General features: G+C 37.1%; 2 protein-coding genes across 5 annotated transcripts; one reads left to right on the forward strand and one right to left on the reverse strand.

The window, feature by feature from the left end:
* Window positions 1-210: 210 nt before the first annotated feature.
* LOC140799684 (uncharacterized) lies at window positions 211-14,681 on the forward strand. The gene is made up of 19 exons (XM_073154106.1): window positions 211-714; window positions 1,291-1,822; window positions 1,915-2,169; window positions 3,764-3,846; window positions 4,707-4,904; window positions 4,977-5,168; window positions 5,266-5,484; window positions 8,257-8,429; window positions 8,709-8,802; window positions 8,886-8,942; window positions 9,012-9,146; window positions 9,246-9,317; window positions 10,272-10,385; window positions 10,549-10,713; window positions 10,842-10,970; window positions 11,701-11,802; window positions 11,884-11,960; window positions 13,490-13,636; window positions 13,806-14,681. Exons 1-19 carry the CDS (start codon window positions 217-219, stop codon window positions 14,380-14,382), a joined length of 3,819 nt encoding a protein of 1,272 aa, XP_073010207.1. The 5' UTR covers window positions 211-216; the 3' UTR covers window positions 14,383-14,681.
* Window positions 14,682-15,059: 378 nt separating this feature from the next.
* Window positions 15,060-20,322, reverse strand: LOC140799685 (protein FAR1-RELATED SEQUENCE 6-like). Of its 4 annotated transcripts, XR_012111051.1 has the most exons (8): window positions 20,160-20,322; window positions 17,038-19,110; window positions 16,662-16,853; window positions 16,523-16,591; window positions 16,351-16,432; window positions 15,764-15,863; window positions 15,463-15,624; window positions 15,060-15,326 (listed from the first exon to the last, which is right to left on the reverse strand). XR_012111051.1 is itself a non-coding variant. In XM_073154109.1 (6 exons), the coding sequence occupies exons 1-5, from the start codon at window positions 20,262-20,264 to the stop codon at window positions 16,352-16,354; spliced, it is 2,520 nt and encodes an 839-aa protein (XP_073010210.1). In that variant the 5' UTR covers window positions 20,265-20,322; the 3' UTR covers window positions 15,484-15,624; window position 16,351. The 4 variants fall into 4 exon arrangements, 2 of the variants coding, with proteins under 2 accessions (XP_073010208.1, XP_073010210.1); XR_012111050.1 differs by having other exon boundaries at window positions 15,060-15,624; XM_073154109.1 differs by lacking the exons at window positions 15,060-15,326; window positions 15,764-15,863 and having other exon boundaries at window positions 15,484-15,624.
* Window positions 20,323-20,633: the final 311 nt, after the last annotated feature.

Consider the following 20,633-nt stretch of genomic DNA (forward strand, 5'->3'; position numbering starts at 1 on the left):
TGGATAAACGGATACCCAATATCTATATCCATATGAAAAATTATATCTAACCATATCCGAATCCGTATCCGGATCTGGTTGGAATTTTTCACCCAAATCTGATCCGGATCGGAGCAGATAGCCGTCCGGGTCTCGGATAAACTCCGACCCGTTTTCACGCCTAGTTCCTCAAATAAATAGGGTTTTGGGCCTCGTCTTAACCCTCTCTCTTCCGCCATGGATGAACTAGACATGGAAGTCGAATCCGGAGACCTCAGCGCCGACTTCTCGGCGGGAATCCTTTCCCGGCTCCAGAACTCCTCCAGGGAGGACCACCAGCACATGTGCGCCGCCATCGGCGCCATGGCCCAAGCGCTCAAGGACCAGGGGATGCCCCTAACTCCGGTCGCCTACTTCAGCGCCACCACCGCCTCCCTCGATCGCCTCTCTCGTGACCCCGCCGCCGCCGCCTCGGATCCCGTCACAGCTTCCCTCCTATCCTTCCTCTCCACTTCCCTCCCTAGAGTCCCTGTTGCAGTCTTGAGAAGCAAGGGAGCTTCGGTTGCTCAGTCAGTCGTTCACATTCTAGGATTGCAGTCTCTTCCGGATGGCGGCGTGAAGGCAGGGTTGAAGTGCCTTGCTCATCTCATCGTGGTTGGGGATAAGTCGAATTGGGAGAGTTTGTCCCCTTTTTATGGAGTTGTTCTAAGCTTTGCCACAGATCACCGGCCAAAGGTAATGTAAAAAGTTTCTTCTTTGGATGATGTCGGCCGTCCTTTTGTGTTTAGTTTATCACATATGCTGTGTATATCTAATATCTTCCCAAAAGATGCGATATTTGATCAATTCTTTCCTTCGCGTTCAAATTCTTGATTCGAAATATATATTTAATTATTGACATTTGACTTATTCTGGGATCATGTGTTAATGAATGTAATGTTTCTATAATTTGTCTTGAAGAGGCTGAGTTGGATCTCTGTATGCTTGTAAAAACAATAATTTTTTCTTTTTTGTTGTAGACATAACAAATCGGTATAGTTTTCTTTGTTTTTAGAGGGAATTTATTGCTTTACGAATTTTTCAAGCTGAATAGAAATTTTCTGTCATGTTAGCAGACTATATTGGCAAAAGAAAACGAGCACCCACTATTAGCAAAAAAAATAGTTGAAATATTTTCTCTGTATCATATTGTTTCTTGTAGAGAAAAAAGAAGAAGTTTCTCTGATGATACAAATAATTCATTCAAGATATAGAGCATAATTTTCATATATATGAGACACGTACCTAAGTGCTTGATGGGTTGCATTGCAGGTGAGAAAGCAGTCCCACTCATGTCTGCATGATATACTTCAGAGTTTCCAAAAGTTGGCAGTTTTGGTGCTGGCAAGCGAAAGAATCACAACAATTTTTGAGCGGTTTCTTTTGCTTGCTGGTGGATCCACTTCTGCAAATGCAGGTAAAAAGGAAGAAGGAACGAAAGGAGCTATTGAAGTTATATATATATTAAATGCTCTGAAGGATTGTCTTCCTCTTATGGCGGTAAAATCTACTAATGTCATCTTGAAGTACTTCAAATCTCTATTGGATTTGCGTCAACCTGTAGTGACAAAGATTATATTGGAGGTTTTGCAATCTCTTTGTAACAAATCTTCTTCGGAGGTTAATCCTGAACTATTGTTGGATCTCTTGTGCTCATTAGCACTGTCTTTCTCTTCTGAGGAGAAATCAGCAGATGAAATGGCATCAGCTGCACGTTTATTACATGTCGGTATGAAAAAGATTTGCAATCTAAACAAGCAGATATGCGTTGTGAAGCTTCCACTCATATTCAATGCCCTTGGAGGTTAGTTTATAGCTTAATAGCTTGCGATTATTGTGCCTAAAGTGTTTTATTTCCCTGGTACATGATACATTTCTTCTTTCGTCATTTGTTAGACATGTTAGCAAGTGAGCACGAGGAAGCAGCATCTGCTGCTATGGAAGCTTTGAAGGGTTTAATGCATTCTTGCATTGATAAAAGGTTGGCTGAACAGGGTGTCAATCAGATCAAGGCAAGACAAAAAGGGGTAAAGTCTGGGCCTACAGTCATCGAAAAGATTTGTGCGGTACTTGAAGGGTTTCTGGGCGTTCGCTATAATGCTGTTTGGGACTTATCGTTTCACATTCTATCATCCGCTTTTGATATTCTAGGTGAATTCTTGTTTATGTTTCTTCACTTTTTGATTGGATATACTAGTTTTTTTGTGAATTTTGCCAGTAAACTTACTTGAACCTTTATTCTTATGACTGTTGTCTTTGATAATAAGAAACAGTTTTAGGCTTGTGTTTAATGCTTGTATAAACTCCATTACATGGAGAGAGCTAGTACATTACTACTGAAATACTACATTCTACTAAGATAAGCAGACAAGCTGTAAATAGCTATCAAAAGGCTGAACAGAGATGCGTTTTTTTTATGTAGAACTATTGGTAACAGTCTATACTTAGTAAATTGGAGAATGGACGAAAAATTAAGTCTTGGATTGCTAGGTTCCAATGAAACAAAATTTCACAGAGAAAAGGGTTGCCCAGTAACAAATATTTGAAAATAGAACTTTAGATTTCATCTGTTTGGATTGATAGCATATTAGCGCGTAGGTGTCAACTTGGAATGTCATCAGCTTCAATAAATGATTCTGAAGTACAAAAGTTTCTGAAAGTAGATTTTAAATGGTAGTTTCTTGTTTCTTGTACAATTGGACCGCATAATGGTGTCTTAGACAAGGGGTTTATTTAGAGGGCTATCGCTAGACACTTGACATGTCATGCTTACATCCTTGTAATTACATTTATCACCCATATTCGACTGGACAAAGTAATAGGTTGGGATATATTGTCCCTACCACTTCCAAACACAACCGAAGGGTTTAACAATAACTACTTGATTACTTGAGCTTGATAAGAGGAAACATTCACATCTGATTTTAAAGGGGAATATGATCCTTTAGGATTCTTGCATACTTGATGTAAGTATGAATATCTTTTATGTGACAATATATGGATGTATCCCAGATTGCATATTCTTCTGCATATGCAGCTATCTAGCTTATGGTCAATCTGTATGTTTCGCCATGCATGCTTATTGCCTTTTAGAATATTGCTGTTAAATATTAGGGCTGTCAAAATGAATGAGCCGAGCTCGGCTTGTTTTGAATTGAGCGAAAACTAAACCAAAAACATGGCTCATTTATTAAATGAGCCAAGCCAGAGCCGGAGCTAGCTTGCTTAGACTCGACTCGAAAGAAATATTATTTATTAATATAAATATATATTACATATATGTATATCCATAGCCATTATATCTTTGATCTAATGGCTCATTTAAGATTTTTGAGCTCATTAAAGACTTAGGCTCACTTAAAAGTTGGGCTTGTTTAAGGCTTTTGGGCACATTTTGAAAATTGGCTTGATTAAGGCTTGAACTTGGCCCGAACTCAACGTGGCTCGGCCTGTTTGCACCCATAGTAATTTTCGAGGATTTTCTCATGAATATGTAGATATTAATTAGAAAAATCTTTTCATCTCCCCCATCTTTGTATTGAAGCCGAGAGGATCCCTTCGTGATGGTGATTGTGCTCATCACTTCTTGTAATGATGAACATAGTATCATGTCATTTACTTGATTGCTGTAGATAAAATCATAAAATTATTAAAATAATAAAAATATGTATATACTGAAGTATTACTAGATTCAACTTTCTTAAGCCTTGAAATCTTATGTATAATATAATTGGGAAATCTACAGGGGAGTCTTCATGCTATCTAATGGCAGAAGCACTTAAGAGTCTTGCAGATTTACACAATGAAGATTTACCTTACAGAAAGCAGGTAAGCTATTTATTTTACGAGTCTTTTCATGTTATAAGTTCCAGTCATTAAAGTGAGGTTCCCACATTATGTAAGTGTTAATATTGGTTACATTTTGTTCTTGTTGTAAATTCTGTAGTGATCCCACATTATGTAAGTGTTAATATTGGTTACATTTTGTTCTTGTTGTAAATTCTATAGTGATACTTCTCTTTCTGTATTTATATGGTTAATACGATTGTAGGAACTTTCTGTTTTTTTTTTTTTGCAAAGTCAAAGTAACAATTAACAATAATCTTTTAATATTACATTATGATATGTAATAGTCTTGATGTTTATGTAAGTAAAAGTCGCTTGTACTTCATCTTTTCAATTATTTCTCCTCCTCTGTCCTTGTCCTATTATGAACTAATGCCTTCATTGCCTCGTTTTTTTTCTCTCTTCTCTTTTGTCTTCCATATAAAGGGTCTTTAAATGTAACAGCATCAACAAATCCCAACTATTCGGGGGTGACTGGGTTTCAAAATATAGTGCAGGATTTCTTTTTTGTTTTGTATTTTTGCCGCTTAGGAACTTCTTGCAACACATGTTGCTTTCTATTATTTTCTTCTGAAAAAGGAGATGTTATCTTTGTGCATTAAGTCATTTCCTGTAATTGTCAAAATTTAATGTGCTATGCTAATCATATAGTTGTACTGTCTATATTTTTTCCACTGGAGTGCTACTAGGTTATATAGGTTGAAATTTCATGTTCAACTACAACCTTGTATGAACCTGGTGTTATTTTTCATTACGGGTTGATTCTGTTGTATGACTTGGCCAGTAAGACTTGATGTACCTTCTTTCCATACTATGGGATTTACTCTTTCTTTGTTTTGCAGCTTATTGAATGTCTTGGGTCAGCAATTGCAGCAATGGGGCCTAAGGAATTTTTAAATGTTTTACATGTTCAAAGTATCTGTGAAGCCAATGCATGGCTTCTTCCTATATTAAAGCAACACATGGTTGGTGCTAGTTTAAGTTTTTTCTTGACAGATATTTTGAAAATGATTAGCAGCTTACAAGAAGATATCACTAAGGTATTGATAATTTCGTTGAGAACTTGAGCTCTTTTCTTTTACGCACTTGATAATGGATGTCCATTTGAACAGCTTGTAAGGGAAGATAAGCCTTACTCAGCTAAGAGAGTCGAAGGCTTCGCATATTCACTATGGTCTTTGTTGCCTTCCTTCTGCAAGTATCCTTGTGACACAGCAAGTACCTTTGAAGATCTTCAGAATGTATTATGTGATGTTCTCCGTAAAGAGCCCAACTTGCATGGGGTAGTCTGCTCCAGTCTTCAGGTGCTTCTTTTTGTCACTGATAGTCAATGTCCAAGTTTTTTCCCTTAATTCATATAATGTTAGTGGTTTACATTTTTCCCTTCTCTTTTGGTGCTAGATTCTAATTCAGCAGAACAAGAATATAATTTCTGAATCTAAAGAGAAAATTGAGATTGAGGATGAACTAAGCAATTCTGAAAGAAGAGCGAAGGACCGGTATACCAAAGAAGTAGCAGAAGAAAATTTGAAAGCTATGTGTGCTTTCTCTCCAAAGTTTTTGAAAGTTCTATACTCTATATTGTTGGAAGCTTCAAAAGACACTGGTGGCTGCTTGCAGGTATGGGGTTTCTTTTTTCTATTTTGTGGTTTTGTAACTTTAAGGTTCTTGTATATGTTTGCAATTTTGCTATGCTTTGTACCATTTAGTTATCTTTACAATATATATGTTTTCTATAATATTTTTTATTTCAAAGGATCTATATCCCAGCCTTCTAATTTATTAGGGGTTCAGGATTTAAGGACCTAAATCAAGAAAATAACCTAATCAAGTGAATCTTTGATTAGATATACACGCACACTCATATGCGTGTGTACCATGGTTTGAAGTTTCAATTTTGGAGGTTCAAATCAGAGTTTTAGTTTTTTTTTCCGGTCTTTTTTAAATAATAAAAACTCTAGAAAATTCTAAAAACAAACAGAAATTTAAGAAAAATATCATAAAATTTTAGAATTAGAAAAATTAAGATATGTCAGAAAAGATCTACTACTCGCATTTTATGAAGAAACAAACCAATAGTCACTATGCATTTTATGAGGAAACAAACCAATAGTCACTACAAACGGAGGATGGCTACAGTTTGGAGAGAGGGAAAGAGAGAGGGAAGGAGACCTTTGGTTGAGGAAGCTCTCAATCTCTTTTATGAGAGTTAAGAGCATCTAATGGCTCTAAAGCTTTAGTTAATGTAAAAGGAAATAAATGATAGGAATTGGAAAGAACTTAAAGGAGGAGTTGAGAATTGAAAATTAATGAAAAAGATAAGAAATGCTTTCCACATCTTTTATGCTGCCAAAAAAGAGTTTAAGTTAATTGGGTTTGCAAAATAGACTTGTTTCGGAGTCAAATCACTCGTTTTGGCCGAATCTTCAAACCATGATGTGTACACATGGGTGTGTATGTTATATATATTGGAGGGAAGGAGGGACCTTCCCCAACATGTACAAACCACTTGAATGGATGCTTTTAGAATTTCCTCGTCTTCTTAAGATCTATGGAACTTAGGTAGAAGTCTATCTGCAGCTCTTTGTCATTGAAGAAATGTACCTGCTGCTTCAATGCAGCTACAGTCTCTTGCTTTCTGTGGTGGAGATGCCATTGGAGGGTTGTATGTGTTCAGACGGGCTGCATAGAGTACGTGAAAAAGCCCTCCTTTCTTCTCAGAGACTAGGTTTACCTTTTTGTTCCCAAAGAATGATCCTGCTGGAATATTTTCCTGCGACTATGGGTATGGATATTGTGAGAAGAAAAATTAAATATTATTGCTTCTCCTTTTACTCAAATTGAGCAAAATGGGTTTCTAGTGTGCAGGAGGTTCGGTAGCTTGTGATGGATGGTTGGCACCATGGCGGGTGATATAAATCAAGGCTGGTCTCAAATGAAAATATTAGAAATTTTTATATATAAATCCTAAACTATCTATCTTATATGTAATCAAATAAAAAATATCAAATATTGGCAAATTATCATTACTCAACACATGATAGATATAATCAATAGATTATGTAAAAACTTGGAAACATTTACAAATGGCATTTTTGGTGTTTCTATACTTTTGAAAATAAAACTGTGAATGTACTAGAGTACAACTAGTTGTCTCCTTTTGATCTCAAGCCAAAAGGAAAATGAAAACAATAAAAAAGGAGTGCTGGCTGCACGAAATTCCTGCAGTAATCTACAGTTCTGTGCGCTACAATTTCCCAACTTGTTATCACTATTGACGTAAGATTATATCGCAATTACAAATTTCAAAGAAGTTTACCATCTCAATAAGAATTTGAGATGGAAAATCTTTCAAATGTGGATCACATTTTTAATTAGCAAACACAATCGAATCATTTTATATAGATTTTAGAAAGTAGAAATTGAGATGGAGAAAATAAGTTAGTTATTGTTGGTTGTGCTAAAAAGATACCACTATCTAGCTCACAATGGTGAGCTGCTATCGCTAAGGCGGCCGCCTCAGTCCTTAAAATATTTTTAGGCCGCTATGGCTGCAGTGTAGCGATCAAGTCGTGAATTATCCATGGTGACCGCCAGAACCAACTTTTTGGAACATTGGACTTGTACACTCAAAAAGGGGCCTTTAGCATCCCAATACTTTGCAAGAGAATGAACTCGGATCCTATCTTTTTGGATTTGTGAGTCTAAACTTATTCAAGTGCTCCAGAGGATTGTCTCTACACATCCTTATAATTGGTGAAAACTCAAGGGATCAGCACCGACTTTTTGCTCGATATGAGAGGGAATGAACTCTGTGAACCCATCAGCCCATAATGTTTGGATGTGAGAGTCCAAACTTATTCAAGTAATCTAGAGGAATGCTTTATAACATGCTCATAATTGGTGAAAAATCAGGGATCAACACTGACTTTTTGCTCGATAACATCCTGACATGAGAGGGAATTAACCCTGCGAAACCATAATGTTTGGATGTGATTGTTCAAACTCATTCAAGTAATCCAGAGGGATGCCTTGCTCATAATTGGTGAAAACTTAAGGGGATTGAAACCAACTGATCAGTTCTAACTCTCAGCCTTTTGAAGATCTGTAGGCTTGAAATATGTCTTCTTTTCATGATACGATGGGACTATCTATTTGCATAAATAATAGCAAATAATACAGTCTGTTATTTTAACTTTTAAGCATAATTATATATATATATATATATATATATATTCCTTTGCTGAAAATAAGTATAAATCTATTAAAAGCTTTCGAAGAAGAGAAAATACTATGTTATCTATAGTTTTATTGTTTTTAAGTATTTTAAACTCTCGTCAGTTATGCTATGAAATATGGAATGACATGTTTCTTCTATTTTCCTTCATTTAGTCTACCATCCGTGAGTTTGCTTCCGTATCAGACAAGAAGTTAGTTAAGAAATTCTTTGTTGATGCCATGAAAGAGCTATTGGATGCGACTCATAAAGCAATTAATGCCAAGCAACATGACAGTTCCAGTGCAATGCAGATAGACATTCAATCCAACACAAGAATAATAAAAAGGTGCGACTAAAGTGCAATCTCTTTAGCTGTTCTTCCATCTTTAATTGTTACTTTAGAAGTCTGAGCAAGGGCGCACTCTGCATGTTGAAATGCTTGCCATTGTTCACTTTGCTGTTACTGATTAGAGGTTGGGGAATCCATCTCTAGAATCTTCCCCTCGGAAGTTGCAGTTGCAGGAACCTGACTGCGAACTTTAGAATTCTGAATTGGAAAAACATTTCATGAATTCTTTGTATGTCTGTATCTGAACTCTGAAACCTAATATTAATCTGATTGCAGGGCCCTCTTATTGGACTTCGCAGTTTCCCTTCTTCCAGGTCTCGGCGCAAAAGAGATTGATTTATTGTTCAGTGCTATTAAGCCTGCAATCCAGGTGCATTTACAGTTCAATGCAAATTAAGTTGTTTAGTGCTATATTATGCTTCTGGTGACCTGATATAATTTAATTTGTTGCAGGATGACGAAGGTTTGATCCAAAAAAAGGCATATAAAATTCTTTCAATTGTAATGAAGGTATTGACTTATGTTAGTTGAATATAACCTGTGGATGGCATAATGCTGACAAAACTCTCTGACTGCCAGAATTCTGATCAATTCCTCGAAAGGAACTTGGATGCAATGCTTGAATTGTTGGTTTCATCACTCCCATCATGTTTGTTTCCAGCAAAACGGCATCGACTAGAATGTTTATATTACATAATTGTTTACATTTCAAAGGTTGGTGACAAGATTTATGACTATCTAAATTTGATATTGAGATTAGACACGTCGTAAACTAAAGATAAGCTAATTTGTAAATTATAACTTTATTTACAGGATTCATTTGAACAAAGAAAGAGGGAGATTATTAGCTCCTTTCTCACTGAAATTCTTCTTGCTTTGAAGGAGGTAATCTTTTAATCTTTTGAAGGTTTTATAATTTGTTTTTGCGTAAGCAAATAGGCCTTTTTTCATATCATATTTAGTATGTACTACTTCCCCTGTTATCTTGAAAATATAGAGTTAATTACATTTTGACCCCCTCAACTATTACTCCGTATCACTTTTCATCCACTGAACAAAAAATAGACACAAACAACTCTTTAATTTTCTGTCACTCTATCCTCTTCGTTAAAAATTGTCTAACTAATTAGATTGACAAAAGTGTCCTTACTTTCTCCTCGCTTTTTTTTTTGTTAGAATGGATTTTGAAGGAATTAGAGGAGATTGCTTTAGAGTTTATATTGGGAGAAGTTGCCATAGTGACCACTAAAGGAGAAGATGGATGGAGAACGTGGTTTAATAATTCCCAACATATCTAAGGGCAATAAGATTTTTTGGTTGTGGATTAAGATGAATAAAAGCAAAAGGTTTATGTTTAATCCTATATTTATCTACCTATGGTGTATAGAGCTATTTGAAACCTCTCGCCATGTATCTTTATCATGAGCAGTACCATCATCAATCTAAAGGCTGCAGCTTAAAAGTAAAGTTATTTTTCTTTGGGCATTCTTGTGAGGATTGCTGCATTTTCTCTTTTCATACTTTTGAATGACATACCTTCTCAGGAGTTTCAAAAAGGTAGAAGTACGGTGGTAGTAGATGTCTTTTTCTTTGTACTCTTTCCTATGAGCCCTTGTAGAGGGAAACATTAATCATAATTTATCCTATCTCCCCGCATCTGAGATTGTGCTCTTTGTTAGGCATCTGTATATCTCTTAGTTTTCTACTCTAGTATTCTAATGTTATTTTCATGGCTTGCATCGTCTAATCTTGTTGCTATGTAAGAGCAATGCATTTTTCACTATTTTTTTCTTTAATTAGATTGTGTGAATTTCCTTCATTTGTGGAGCCTTTTTGTAGGCTAACAAGAAAACAAGAAATAGAGCTTATGACTTGCTTGTTGAAATTGGCCATGCATGTGAAGAAGGAAAATATGGCGAGAGGAAAGAGAACTTGCAGCAGCTATTTAACATGGTATCCTGATGATCATTCTTTCTTACTCTTCTAGTTCTTGGTATATATTGTTCTGTTTGGCTGAAGAGAAAACTTAAGTACATAGGAATCACATTCTCAGTGTAATACTTCTATTATATATTATATTGATGTCCTGCTTTTCTGATCTTCCTTTTCGACTCAGGTTGCTACTGGAGTTTTGGTTGGTCAAACTCCGCACATGATTAGTGCTGCTATAAAAGGGTTAGCTCGCTTGACCTATGAGTTTTCTGATCTCATTGGTGTAGCTTACAAGTTGCTCCCATCGGCCTTTCTCCTCCTACAAAGGAAGAATCGTGAGATAGTCAAAGTAATTTACATTCTCTACATCCTAAGAATCTTTTAGAACCTGAATTCCAACATATCTAATGTACTTTTACTGCATCCGATCTTCTTCCAGTTATTCTCTCACTGAGCTTGTCATGATTCTTACTGCAGGCTAATCTAGGTTTCATAAAAGTTCTAGTGGCAAAATCCAAAGCTGATGGGTTGCAGGAGCACCTGAAGGGAATTGTTGAGGGCTTGTTGAAGTGGCAAGATGACACAAAAAATCATTTTAAGGCCAAGGCATCTTTCTCTTTCTCTAGACACCATCATCACAGGATTAACTAAACAACAACTAATAGATGACAAAGCTCCTAAATAATTTACATGTTTTCACAAACTATTAACCTGACATCAACCCTTGAGAAGATTGTCACTTTTTGATTAAAGGGATATTAGACCAGTGGACTAGCAGCGAAATCTATAAGCACAGCAGTTGAGTTTATACTGTTGCTGATAGTAAAATATGTCTGCATAATGTGTGTTTTTTACATTCATGCACAAAGTATGCATATGATGTTACTTGTTTATGTATCTGTTGAGATTGTTTGTGTCAGTCATTTTGCTGTAGGTGTTATATGATGATCATTCTATGTTTAGTTTGAACAGCTCTTTTGTAAATCTTTTGACTTTTCTGGATTGTTGCTCGATGCATGTAAATCTAAATTTTACTGTTAATATGAGTCCTAACAGATTTTTATACTTTCCATATGGGAACAAAAATCAGCAATATCTATATTGTAACTCATCATTATACTGTTCTCAGCCCTCGAAAAGATTGGTCATTACCAATTAAATATACTTCAGATGGAATAATCTATATATACCGGAGATATAATATTTAATTTTCTATTTTCCATGTGTTAAAGTCTTCCTTTTTATCCGGAATCTGTTTTGTGAACACAAAGAAAGATATAAGGAAACTATTTTCAAATTACCATTTCATTTATTCTTGCTTTGTTTTATTGATTAGATTAAGTTACTCCTCGAGATGCTTGTGAGGAAATGTGGCTTAGATGCTGTGAAAGCCGTGATGCCTGAAGAGCATATAAAGCTGCTGACCAATATACGCAAGGTAAACAGTGTTGCATTACATGATACTTCCATAATATCCTATTCTTCATTTTGTTGTCTTAATTTTTAACATGAATAGCAGATTAAAGAACGCAAGGAACGGAAAGCCAAATTTTCGGATAATGAAGAGTCACTTACCTCACGAACTAGTATCTCAAGGTACCAAAATAATCTCTTTAATTGCAGATAATATTTGACGTGTTGCCTATGTACATGTATTTTCATTTTTATCTTTTTGCAACTCTTCCAAAGATCCACCTTGACATGGAGTTTTGCATGATAGCTAATTCTTTATTGTTCAATACATAGACAGGGTCAGATTGACCATTTTTTAAAACACTTCCATGAATGCAATTTTTCAATGTCGCATTCTTGATATTCCTTGGGTCATTTAACCCGAGATGTCAGGCTGTCTTTGTTGGACAGGCTGGCCCATTAGCTTTTCAATCTTGCCATTGGTCTTCTCATAGATGAGAATCATGTAACGTGCTCATATTTAATTTTGATGACTATTCTTGATTGCACATTCTGAGTATGCTTGATAAGTAGTCTCCTAGAAGCTTGACACTGAATTCTGCAAAAGATATGCATATGCCCATGAATCTCAGTTTGGTGCTTCGTCATATTTTTTGCCCCGTGACAATCTAACGGTCATTTTCATTGTCATGAATCCTGTTATTCATGATGCCTTATCCAGTCCTTCCTGTTTCACACTTTCACCACCAAATGATGCAATTTCAGGTTATCTTTTGAAGGTTACTATTCTGCTTGCTATTTCTCATCAGAAGAGAGGATGGCTATGTGCATTTTCTTTTTCATTGCTTTAAAAAAAGGCTAGGAATATTCTGTGTTATGACCCAATCTAGAGGGGCCTAGTTGGTTAGATCAGGTCCTTTTATTTTAATTCCTGCATAGCTATTTTCTACACTTAGTTGGGTTGAGTCATAGACGTTTGGGTTGGGTCTAGTCTATTTTCAGCTTTATTTGGAGGGCAAATTACATGATTTATTATGGGTAGCCACTATATAAGATGTGGTGAGCCCCAAGTAAAATGGAAAAAAGAATATTTGCCCAAACTTACTACTCTCTCTCTCAACATCTCTAGCAGTTGACGGCGCCTAGACCGAGGTTATCTTCAGCTGATATCCTCACTCTCTTTAGCTTAAACCCACTCCCCTTCTTCAACCTCTAGCACTCTCCTTCCCTTCAACCCGCAGCAGCTGCAGTCCCTTCATTCCCACCATCACCAACCCCTACTAACGTAACCATCTCCCCACCACAACCACACTCTCCTTCCCATTTCACCAATCCCAGCGCCAGACCCCTCCACTCATCACCTTCCTCCCTCAACCGAGCACCTCTCCTTCCCTTCCCTCTCCAACCACGACATTCTGACCCATAGTTTGCTATATGTGACTAGCAATTGATGTATCGGGACTAAGCTACCGAATCTCGGGCTGTATTAAGTGAAGCAATGTAATGGTGGTTTTGTTTTTGATTGACAATAGAAAAATCAAGTGGCAATGATTAGTTGTAAATGTTTGATTTTATCAATATGTAGTTGCCTTTACATTGTTTCAATAAGTGCATTTCTTTAATGCTGCATTTTGAATGCTCCTGAGTGGTCATTTTCCTTCTGGCCCCATTATCTGTTTTATGTAATTGCTGATTCAAGCCTTAACTTGCAGGCAGAGTAGATGGAATGATACTCGTATCTTTTCTGATTTTGGAGACGATGATAATGACAGTGATGCTGAATTTGGGGTTGCCAAATTATTTTCTGGTCAACGCACTGATGCATCCTCCCATCCTGGATCAAAATCTTTTTCCTTAAGGTAGACACCCGTATATGTTCAAATGCTCGAAATACGCTGTATTGCTCATTAGGTTATTCCTTTGTCCCAATCCATCATAGTTGAATCATGCATTCTACAAATAGTCAGGTATAAAGTTATTCAATTGTAATCAGGCTTTTTAAAAGTTCTTTTGATTGCTTCTATATAGATCAACACGGAAATGTCATCCAGCTAAAAGCTTATCTGATGATTCAATTGACCAAAGGAATGGTGATCCGTTGGACCTACTTGACAGACAAACGATGAGATTGGCTCTCCAATCCTCATCAAAGAAAGCATTTTATGATGAACCAGAGATAGACCCCGAAGGGCGTCTAATTGTGCGCGAGGATGATGACAAGCATAAAAGGAAGAAGAGCCTCACTTCTGATCTGGACTCAGATACAAGAAGCCTTTTGGGGAGCCGTTCTCTTGTGAGTTCTTCAACAGTAGCACAGAAGCGTAGGAGAACATCCGATTCTGGCTGGGCTTACACCGGCAAAGAGTATACCAGCAAGAAGGCTGGCGGGGATGTCAAGAAGAAAGATAAGTTAGAACCTTACGCTTATTGGCCACTTGATCGGAAGTTGCTTAACCGCCGTGCAGATCGCAAGTCGGTTGCACGCAAGGGCATGTCAAGCATTATGAAGTTTGCAAAGAAGCTTGAAGGGAAGAGTGCTTCACGTGCACTTTCTGTCAAGGACACTAGGTTAAAAAAGAAGCAAAATGGTAGCAAGAAGAGGTGAGCTGATGCTAATATATAAGCAATGGACTTCTAATGAAGTGCATCCAGTGACCCTAGTTTCCTGGCATTACCTCTCATTTTTTCTCTTTTTGTCCAAGGAAGAGTTGCACATTGTGAGTCTTATATTGAGGCTTGAATTTTTTTTTTCAATTTCATTTTGATAGGAGTCCTGCAATCTAGCAGATAGTTTTGGAGAAAAGTTATGTCTGATGCTATTTATCCCGGTTTGTAATTGTATGCCTATACAATTTTTGTGGTTTCAAACCCACTAGATAGAAAGTTTCACAATCTGGTTTCAAACCCACTGCATATAAACGTTTAACAATCTTTGCTTCTTTTCTATTACTACTTGTTTAACGAACAATACTCTTATACCCTGCTGCAAAAGATTTGGCCTTCTTTATTGTTCCATGACAAACTTTAAATTTCAGCTATACTTCTGTTGATCTCTGCATATTATAGGGAAGAGGATCTATCAACAAGGGCAAGAAAATGATACCGATGAAATAGCAACAGATAAATTTAGTAGTCAAATAATTATAGACAGTTAGCTTGCCACATTCATATAATTAATAATAATATTGGGCATTGACATATAAAAAAAAGGCCCAGGTACAACCAAGTACAAATCCAGTTGTGAGCTCATTGCTATACTGCGGAAAGTAAAAAGAGGTGTAATTGTGTAAAATTCTTGGTAAAAGAATTGTATAAACTTCACTCAACACAGCTAACAGTGGTCGTGGTAAAGAAGATTGAGAAGTTCTAACTCATTCACCACGAAGAAAACAATTTTGCATCTATTTTCACTTAAAGACCAACTGTAGATTATCACCACAGTTGTAGATTAGCACTTAAAAATCAACTGTCTAAACCCTATAAACAAAAAAAATAAAAAATCCAATGTAGCCGAGAAATTGCCCCCGGAGCAGAGAGTGCATTCTTTACCTGAGAATATACCAATTGAATAGCCTTAACCTTCTGATCAAAACTTCCCTCTGCTGCACATACATGCTTACTATAACTTGGTTAATGATGATGACGTAGAAAGACGAGAAAAATAAAGGGTAATCAGTTAACAAACCTTGAATAAAAACTGAGATCATTGAACAAACCAGTGAATGATCCTTGAATCATGAGTGTAGACACCGAGATAGGGGCAAAGTATTAAAGAAAATAAAAGTATTAGATTACCACTATGCTTCGTTTTGTTTTCTGGCCTTTTGTGAAATTATCTTCCATGTTTCTGCAAGAAATTAAACAGTACAAGGCAAAACATAATCCAACATTATTTTCACTAATCCATATAAGCAACAGAATGTCATGAATCATGACACTTACGTGCTACAACGCTGCAGGTTTAGCAATTAAAAATAAAAGCTTACCAACATCCAACAGATCAAGTATGTGGACCATCCAACAGAACAAGAATGTGCACCGGCATGCAAGTTGAACTGAGGACCATGCCAGAGAAACATAACCAAACTATATAGCAGCAACAGAAACTGAGGTTAAGAATCTATACAGTCTAGTTTAAGAATCTATAGTCTCAACATTGTGGTATTCATGGTGGACTCTATCTTGGATTAAGAAACAAGATAACAGGCTCATAGTTAACGCCTAAATGGAGGAAATATGAAAAAGTTCATCGCATAGCCCCTGTGAAGGGCTTTTCTGAAGGTGTCGAAAGAGTCTAAAGTCTAAACAGATGCCCAAATGCTATAAGAGATTCAAACCATAAACCTGGAAGGAGTTTGAACAGCTTTGTCACTAATATGCAAAACTGATATATAAACCTAGAACCAAGACAAGATATAGGACATTTAGGACTAGTGCGAAAATGATGAAGGCACTGAGAATAACATGTTGCAATCTTCAGAGAAAAAAAACTGTGAATTTTCTTTTAACAGAGAAAAATAATCAACTACTACTTGTACCCTAGATAAGAAAATTCAGGTAATTCTAAGTGGACCTCAAGATGACAGTTCCACAATTTGACTGCTTTTCCTCTTCTTTCTCTTTGGACAAGGAGTTGCCTCCGTTTTTTGTGTTTTCTGTAAATCAGTCAGAGTAATATTAGTAGAAAGTATGGATCAACAATGATATACAAGCTGAAGCAAGGAAAAGATAAATCAGTTAGCAACCTCCAAAGTTTGCTGAGGATTCCTCAGGTCCCGTGAATGACCACCAATGCTGGGATGGCCAATCTGATCCTGAGATATGCCAATTATTCAATTAAGAATTTCTTCTGTGAATTGAAACATAAGATCCATTTGTTATTACCTTTTGTAGGAGAAGACGGTACTGTGGATTGTTCACTGGTGCAGCAGCATAATACAATAAGTTAGATGGCTGAATTTGGTTCACAGGAGGAAAGTTCCATGGGTTCCATGAGCTAGCAGTGATTGTGCGTTGGAAAGCCAGAGGTACCATGGTGTGGAAAATTGCCGGAGAATTTGACAGGTTCACTTGTTCCTACAATTTAAAAAAGTCCAGCAAAAAAGAATGAGAAAGAGTGCATTACGAAGACGACTGCTTCTTGATGCCATCATTGGACTACAAGGAAGAGAACTGCTTTAGTAAAGTAGTGTATCTTTTATTATTCTGTGTCTTTGTTACCTTCAAAAATATCAGCTCTAAAAGTTCTGACATTTTTTACCTTTTCTTTATTATTATCCAATGTCCCCACCAACGGCTCTTTCTGCTTCTTCCTCTTTCCTTTTCTCCTCTCTTCTGTAACATGTTCAACCTCATAAGATCCCTTTCCCAAATTTTCATTGGCATTGGTAGTAGCTTCATGGACATCATTTTGATCTGTCGTAGGTTCATCAAACATGATCTTAACCTTCTTGCCTTTACTTGTGAAATTCTCCTCAAGAAGTTTTCCCATAGCTTGGTTCATTATTTTCAAAGAGAACTCGTATTTATCATCAGACATGCTTCCTACATCAGCAAGTTTAAGGCAGCGCTTATACAAGTTTTCATACCGCTCCATTGGCCCATTAGCCACCATTTCATATGGAGGATAAGAAGCAGCCTGCAGACCCTTAAAATCTTTTCTCCAACGCTCCATTATGTATTGGAATGGAACTTCATCTATGTCTTGAAAGTTGAGCACAGAAAGTGCATGTCTACATAAAATACCCCTAAACTGATAAGAACAACAAATGCATTGCACATCCTGGCCATTTTCTTTGAATATAACTTCATAGATTTTCTGTTCCATCACTTTACTTTCTTTTACTCTGATCCGCTCTTTAACCTCAAAGGTATAAACAGACCCATCTGTCTTAATAAGTGAAGGATGACAATATACTAAGGCCTTTACCTCATCCTGGAACCTCATGAATATGTCAATTGTGTAAATTTCTGACAGCTGCTCTTCCATGTAAAATTGTGTGGACAATGGTGGAACCTTATGAAATGATTCAAAATCTGCAAGTGCTTCACTTTCATATTTAGTTTCCATAGTCATCTCATATTGATTAAGGAACTTGTTTACAGAAGTACTGCTTTCTAGATGTCCTTCGAAGAATGAATCCATATTCTCACCACGTATTGTAATGGACATACCTGCCCAGAAAGTATCTTTCACAAAAGCTGGGACCCAATGATGTCGGTCCTGATATAACGACCTAAGCCAATCATTGTATATGAGACCATATTTTTCAATCATATTTTGCCATTTCATTTCAAATTCATGATGTCTTAAAGATTCATAAACCACTTTCTTTAAGGATTTTTTTATTTCTTTATATTCCGGCAACCCTTCCAACATCTCAGGAATCCTCCTCATAATCTGCGACAAGCAGAAACGATGAGGGCAGCCAGGGAGAACTTGCTTAACTGCCTCTCGAATAGAGCTGCCATTGTCAGTGATTATAACATGTGGAGGATGTCCAGGCACACACGACAGCAATGCCCTTAGCAACCATACAAAAGTTCTTGTTGACTCATCCGATAGTAAACCACAACCCATCAGCACTGACTGCCCATGATTGTTTACACCGACAAATGCAGCCAAAGGAACATTAAACTTGCTTGTCAGATAAGATGTGTCCAGTAAGAGAACATCACCAAAGTACCGGTATGCTGATCTTGACCGACCATCAGCCCAGAACACATTCTTTAGATGGCATTCATTATCTATATCCATCAGATAGAAAAAGTTAGAATTACTACTCTGCATATGGCCAAAAAACCAATTGATAGCTTCTACATCCTCCTTTGCAAGTTTCAAACGTTGTACTTCTTCAACAGAAGTCATCCACTCTCTTCCTTGTAGAGACAGATTCTGATCTCTTGCTGCTTCGACATGTACATCCCCATAATCGCTTCTGAGGCGCTTCTTTACTCCAGCACCCAACATATTCTCATCCCGAAAGAAGTGCATTCGCAGTGGATTTAGTTCATGGTTGTGCTCAAGAACAACTTCTTTTATGTGGTACATGCCGTCATACTGGGACAAGCCTACTTTGACAACGGCTGGGCAGTTGGTGTATATAGTTGGCCTCGGAGCAAGAGCATCAAGCCTTCTCTTATCCCTCTTCCGACCCTTCCAGCACATGATCTGAATATATGATCGTTTGTGGCTTGAAGCTTTAATCTTTGTGGCAAATCCAAGATGCTGGGCATATCGGTTGTAAAAGTCACAGATCTCTTCCAAGGTTTTGAAAACCATTCCTTTTCTGGGAGGTATCACATCGCTGCTGCTGCCTGGTTCTTCTCGTTCCTACAATAAAATTTTACGTTCACAAACAGGGTGGACTCCCACACTTCACAAATTAAGTATATGGATGCAGCTGAGATGCTACAAAACGCAATAAAAGAACTGCATGAAGACCCATATTCTTGATGAAGCCGATATGAAGAATAGCAGGAAAATGCCTTTGGTTTTTCTTGCCATCATAGTAAATTACTTAATTCCTTCATAGGCTCTGGTAGTCATTCTTAATTATTCTCCTTTGGATCTCTTTAATCTCTTGGGCATAAACACCGCCCATCTCACATTCTTTAATTAACCCATAGGTCATATACAACATTATAAACCGTTCTTGTGAGTGTCATCATACTTGACCTAACATAAACTCCCCAAAAGAATTTCCAAAATAAGTTGGCGCTCTTGACACCCGCCTCAACCATTAACAATTAGCATGTTATATGAACCCCCCCCCCCCACCAAAAAAAAGCAGCAATTTCCAATGGATGAGAATGTAATCGATCGGGAAACGTCTTGAAATCAGCTCAAAGTATACAATAATTCGTCGAAATCAACTAAACAACAAACCTTTACATCTCAAGAGAGACCTAACGATCCCAAATTAAGCTTCGGATACAAACCGACAAAATCGACATGAATAGTTACTCTCTTCTCTCATGCAAACATCTTCGAGATTAGCTCAAAATATCCAAAGATCCTTTTTTGATACAGAAAATCCAAAACCCCTAAAACCCTACGAGAGCATTGCATAAATTTTTGTTTATATTTTTTGAAAACAGCTCAAACTTCAAATTTTTTGTCGCAATGAAACACACTAAGGATCCCAACTACGGTCTTGATACAGAATGATCAAAATCCTATTACCCTAAAAGAGCATTTGGAAGAAAAGTTTGGCTCAAGCCTACAACAACTTCTGTTCTCCGAACTACATGGCGAAGATTGAATCTTTACATCTAAGGAAAGACCTAATCGTCCCAAATTAACGGGTAAAACCCTAAGATAGGATTGGGGAAAAGGAAGAAGAGAGGAATTATATTAAAAGAGGAAATGGGGAGTGGTACCGGTGGTTCGGGGATGGGAATAGCTTTCCTCCTCCCTTTCTTCCTCTTTAGCTTGGGTTTAGGGGTGTCGGGTTTGGCGTCGGATTGGGCGGGTCGTCGCCCCATCGAGGACGAACGCAGGAAGCCGAGGAGCTGCGCTGAGAGACCTGTCACTTCTGTCTCGTGGACGACCAATTCTTCAAGTCCATCTTGAGGTAACTCCGGGCCCACCAACTTATGTGACACGTCGGATTAATGGTTTGTATATGCAATTTAGTTTGAAATCCAATATTTTATCCCGTATTTTTTATAAAAAAAAAACCTTGTTAAGCTTAACACCGATTGATCAAACGATATAAAGAAAACTCAGAGATTTAAAGAACTTGGAGAAGGAAAATTGGAATGATATATTTTTTTTCCTCCTGTTTAGAATAATTTACAACAAAGCATCTCAATTATTTATGCTGTGTGGATAATACAAAAAGATTTTTCTAC

The sequence above is a fragment of the Typha latifolia genome, chromosome 13 (assembly GCF_019914945.1).
Source record: "Typha latifolia isolate L0001 chromosome 13, TyphaL0001v2, whole genome shotgun sequence".
In the NCBI taxonomy this organism is placed as follows: domain Eukaryota; kingdom Viridiplantae; phylum Streptophyta; class Magnoliopsida; order Poales; family Typhaceae; genus Typha; species Typha latifolia.

What these genes read in the sequence shown, in the direction of transcription:
- LOC140799684 (XM_073154106.1), top strand. Translation starts at nt 217, where the DNA reads ATGGATGAACTAGACATGGAAGTCGAATCCGGAGACCTCAGCGCCGAC. An exon ending in TTCTTCTTGCTTTGAAGGAG is followed by an intron (nt 9,318 to 10,271) that starts GTAATCTTTTAA and finishes GCCTTTTTGTAG; the next exon opens with GCTAACAAGAAAACAAGAAA. An exon ending in TCACGAACTAGTATCTCAAG is followed by an intron (nt 11,961 to 13,489) that starts GTACCAAAATAA and finishes CTTAACTTGCAG; the next exon opens with GCAGAGTAGATGGAATGATA.
- LOC140799685 (XM_073154107.1), bottom strand. Translation starts at nt 20,264, where the DNA reads ATGGGGCGACGACCCGCCCAATCCGACGCCAAACCCGACACCCCTAAA. An exon ending in ACCGTCTTCTCCTACAAAAG is followed by an intron (nt 16,592 to 16,661) that starts GTAATAACAAAT and finishes GGCATATCTCAG; the next exon opens with GATCAGATTGGCCATCCCAG. An exon ending in ATCCTCAGCAAACTTTGGAG is followed by an intron (nt 16,433 to 16,522) that starts GTTGCTAACTGA and finishes ACTGATTTACAG; the next exon opens with AAAACACAAAAAACGGAGGC.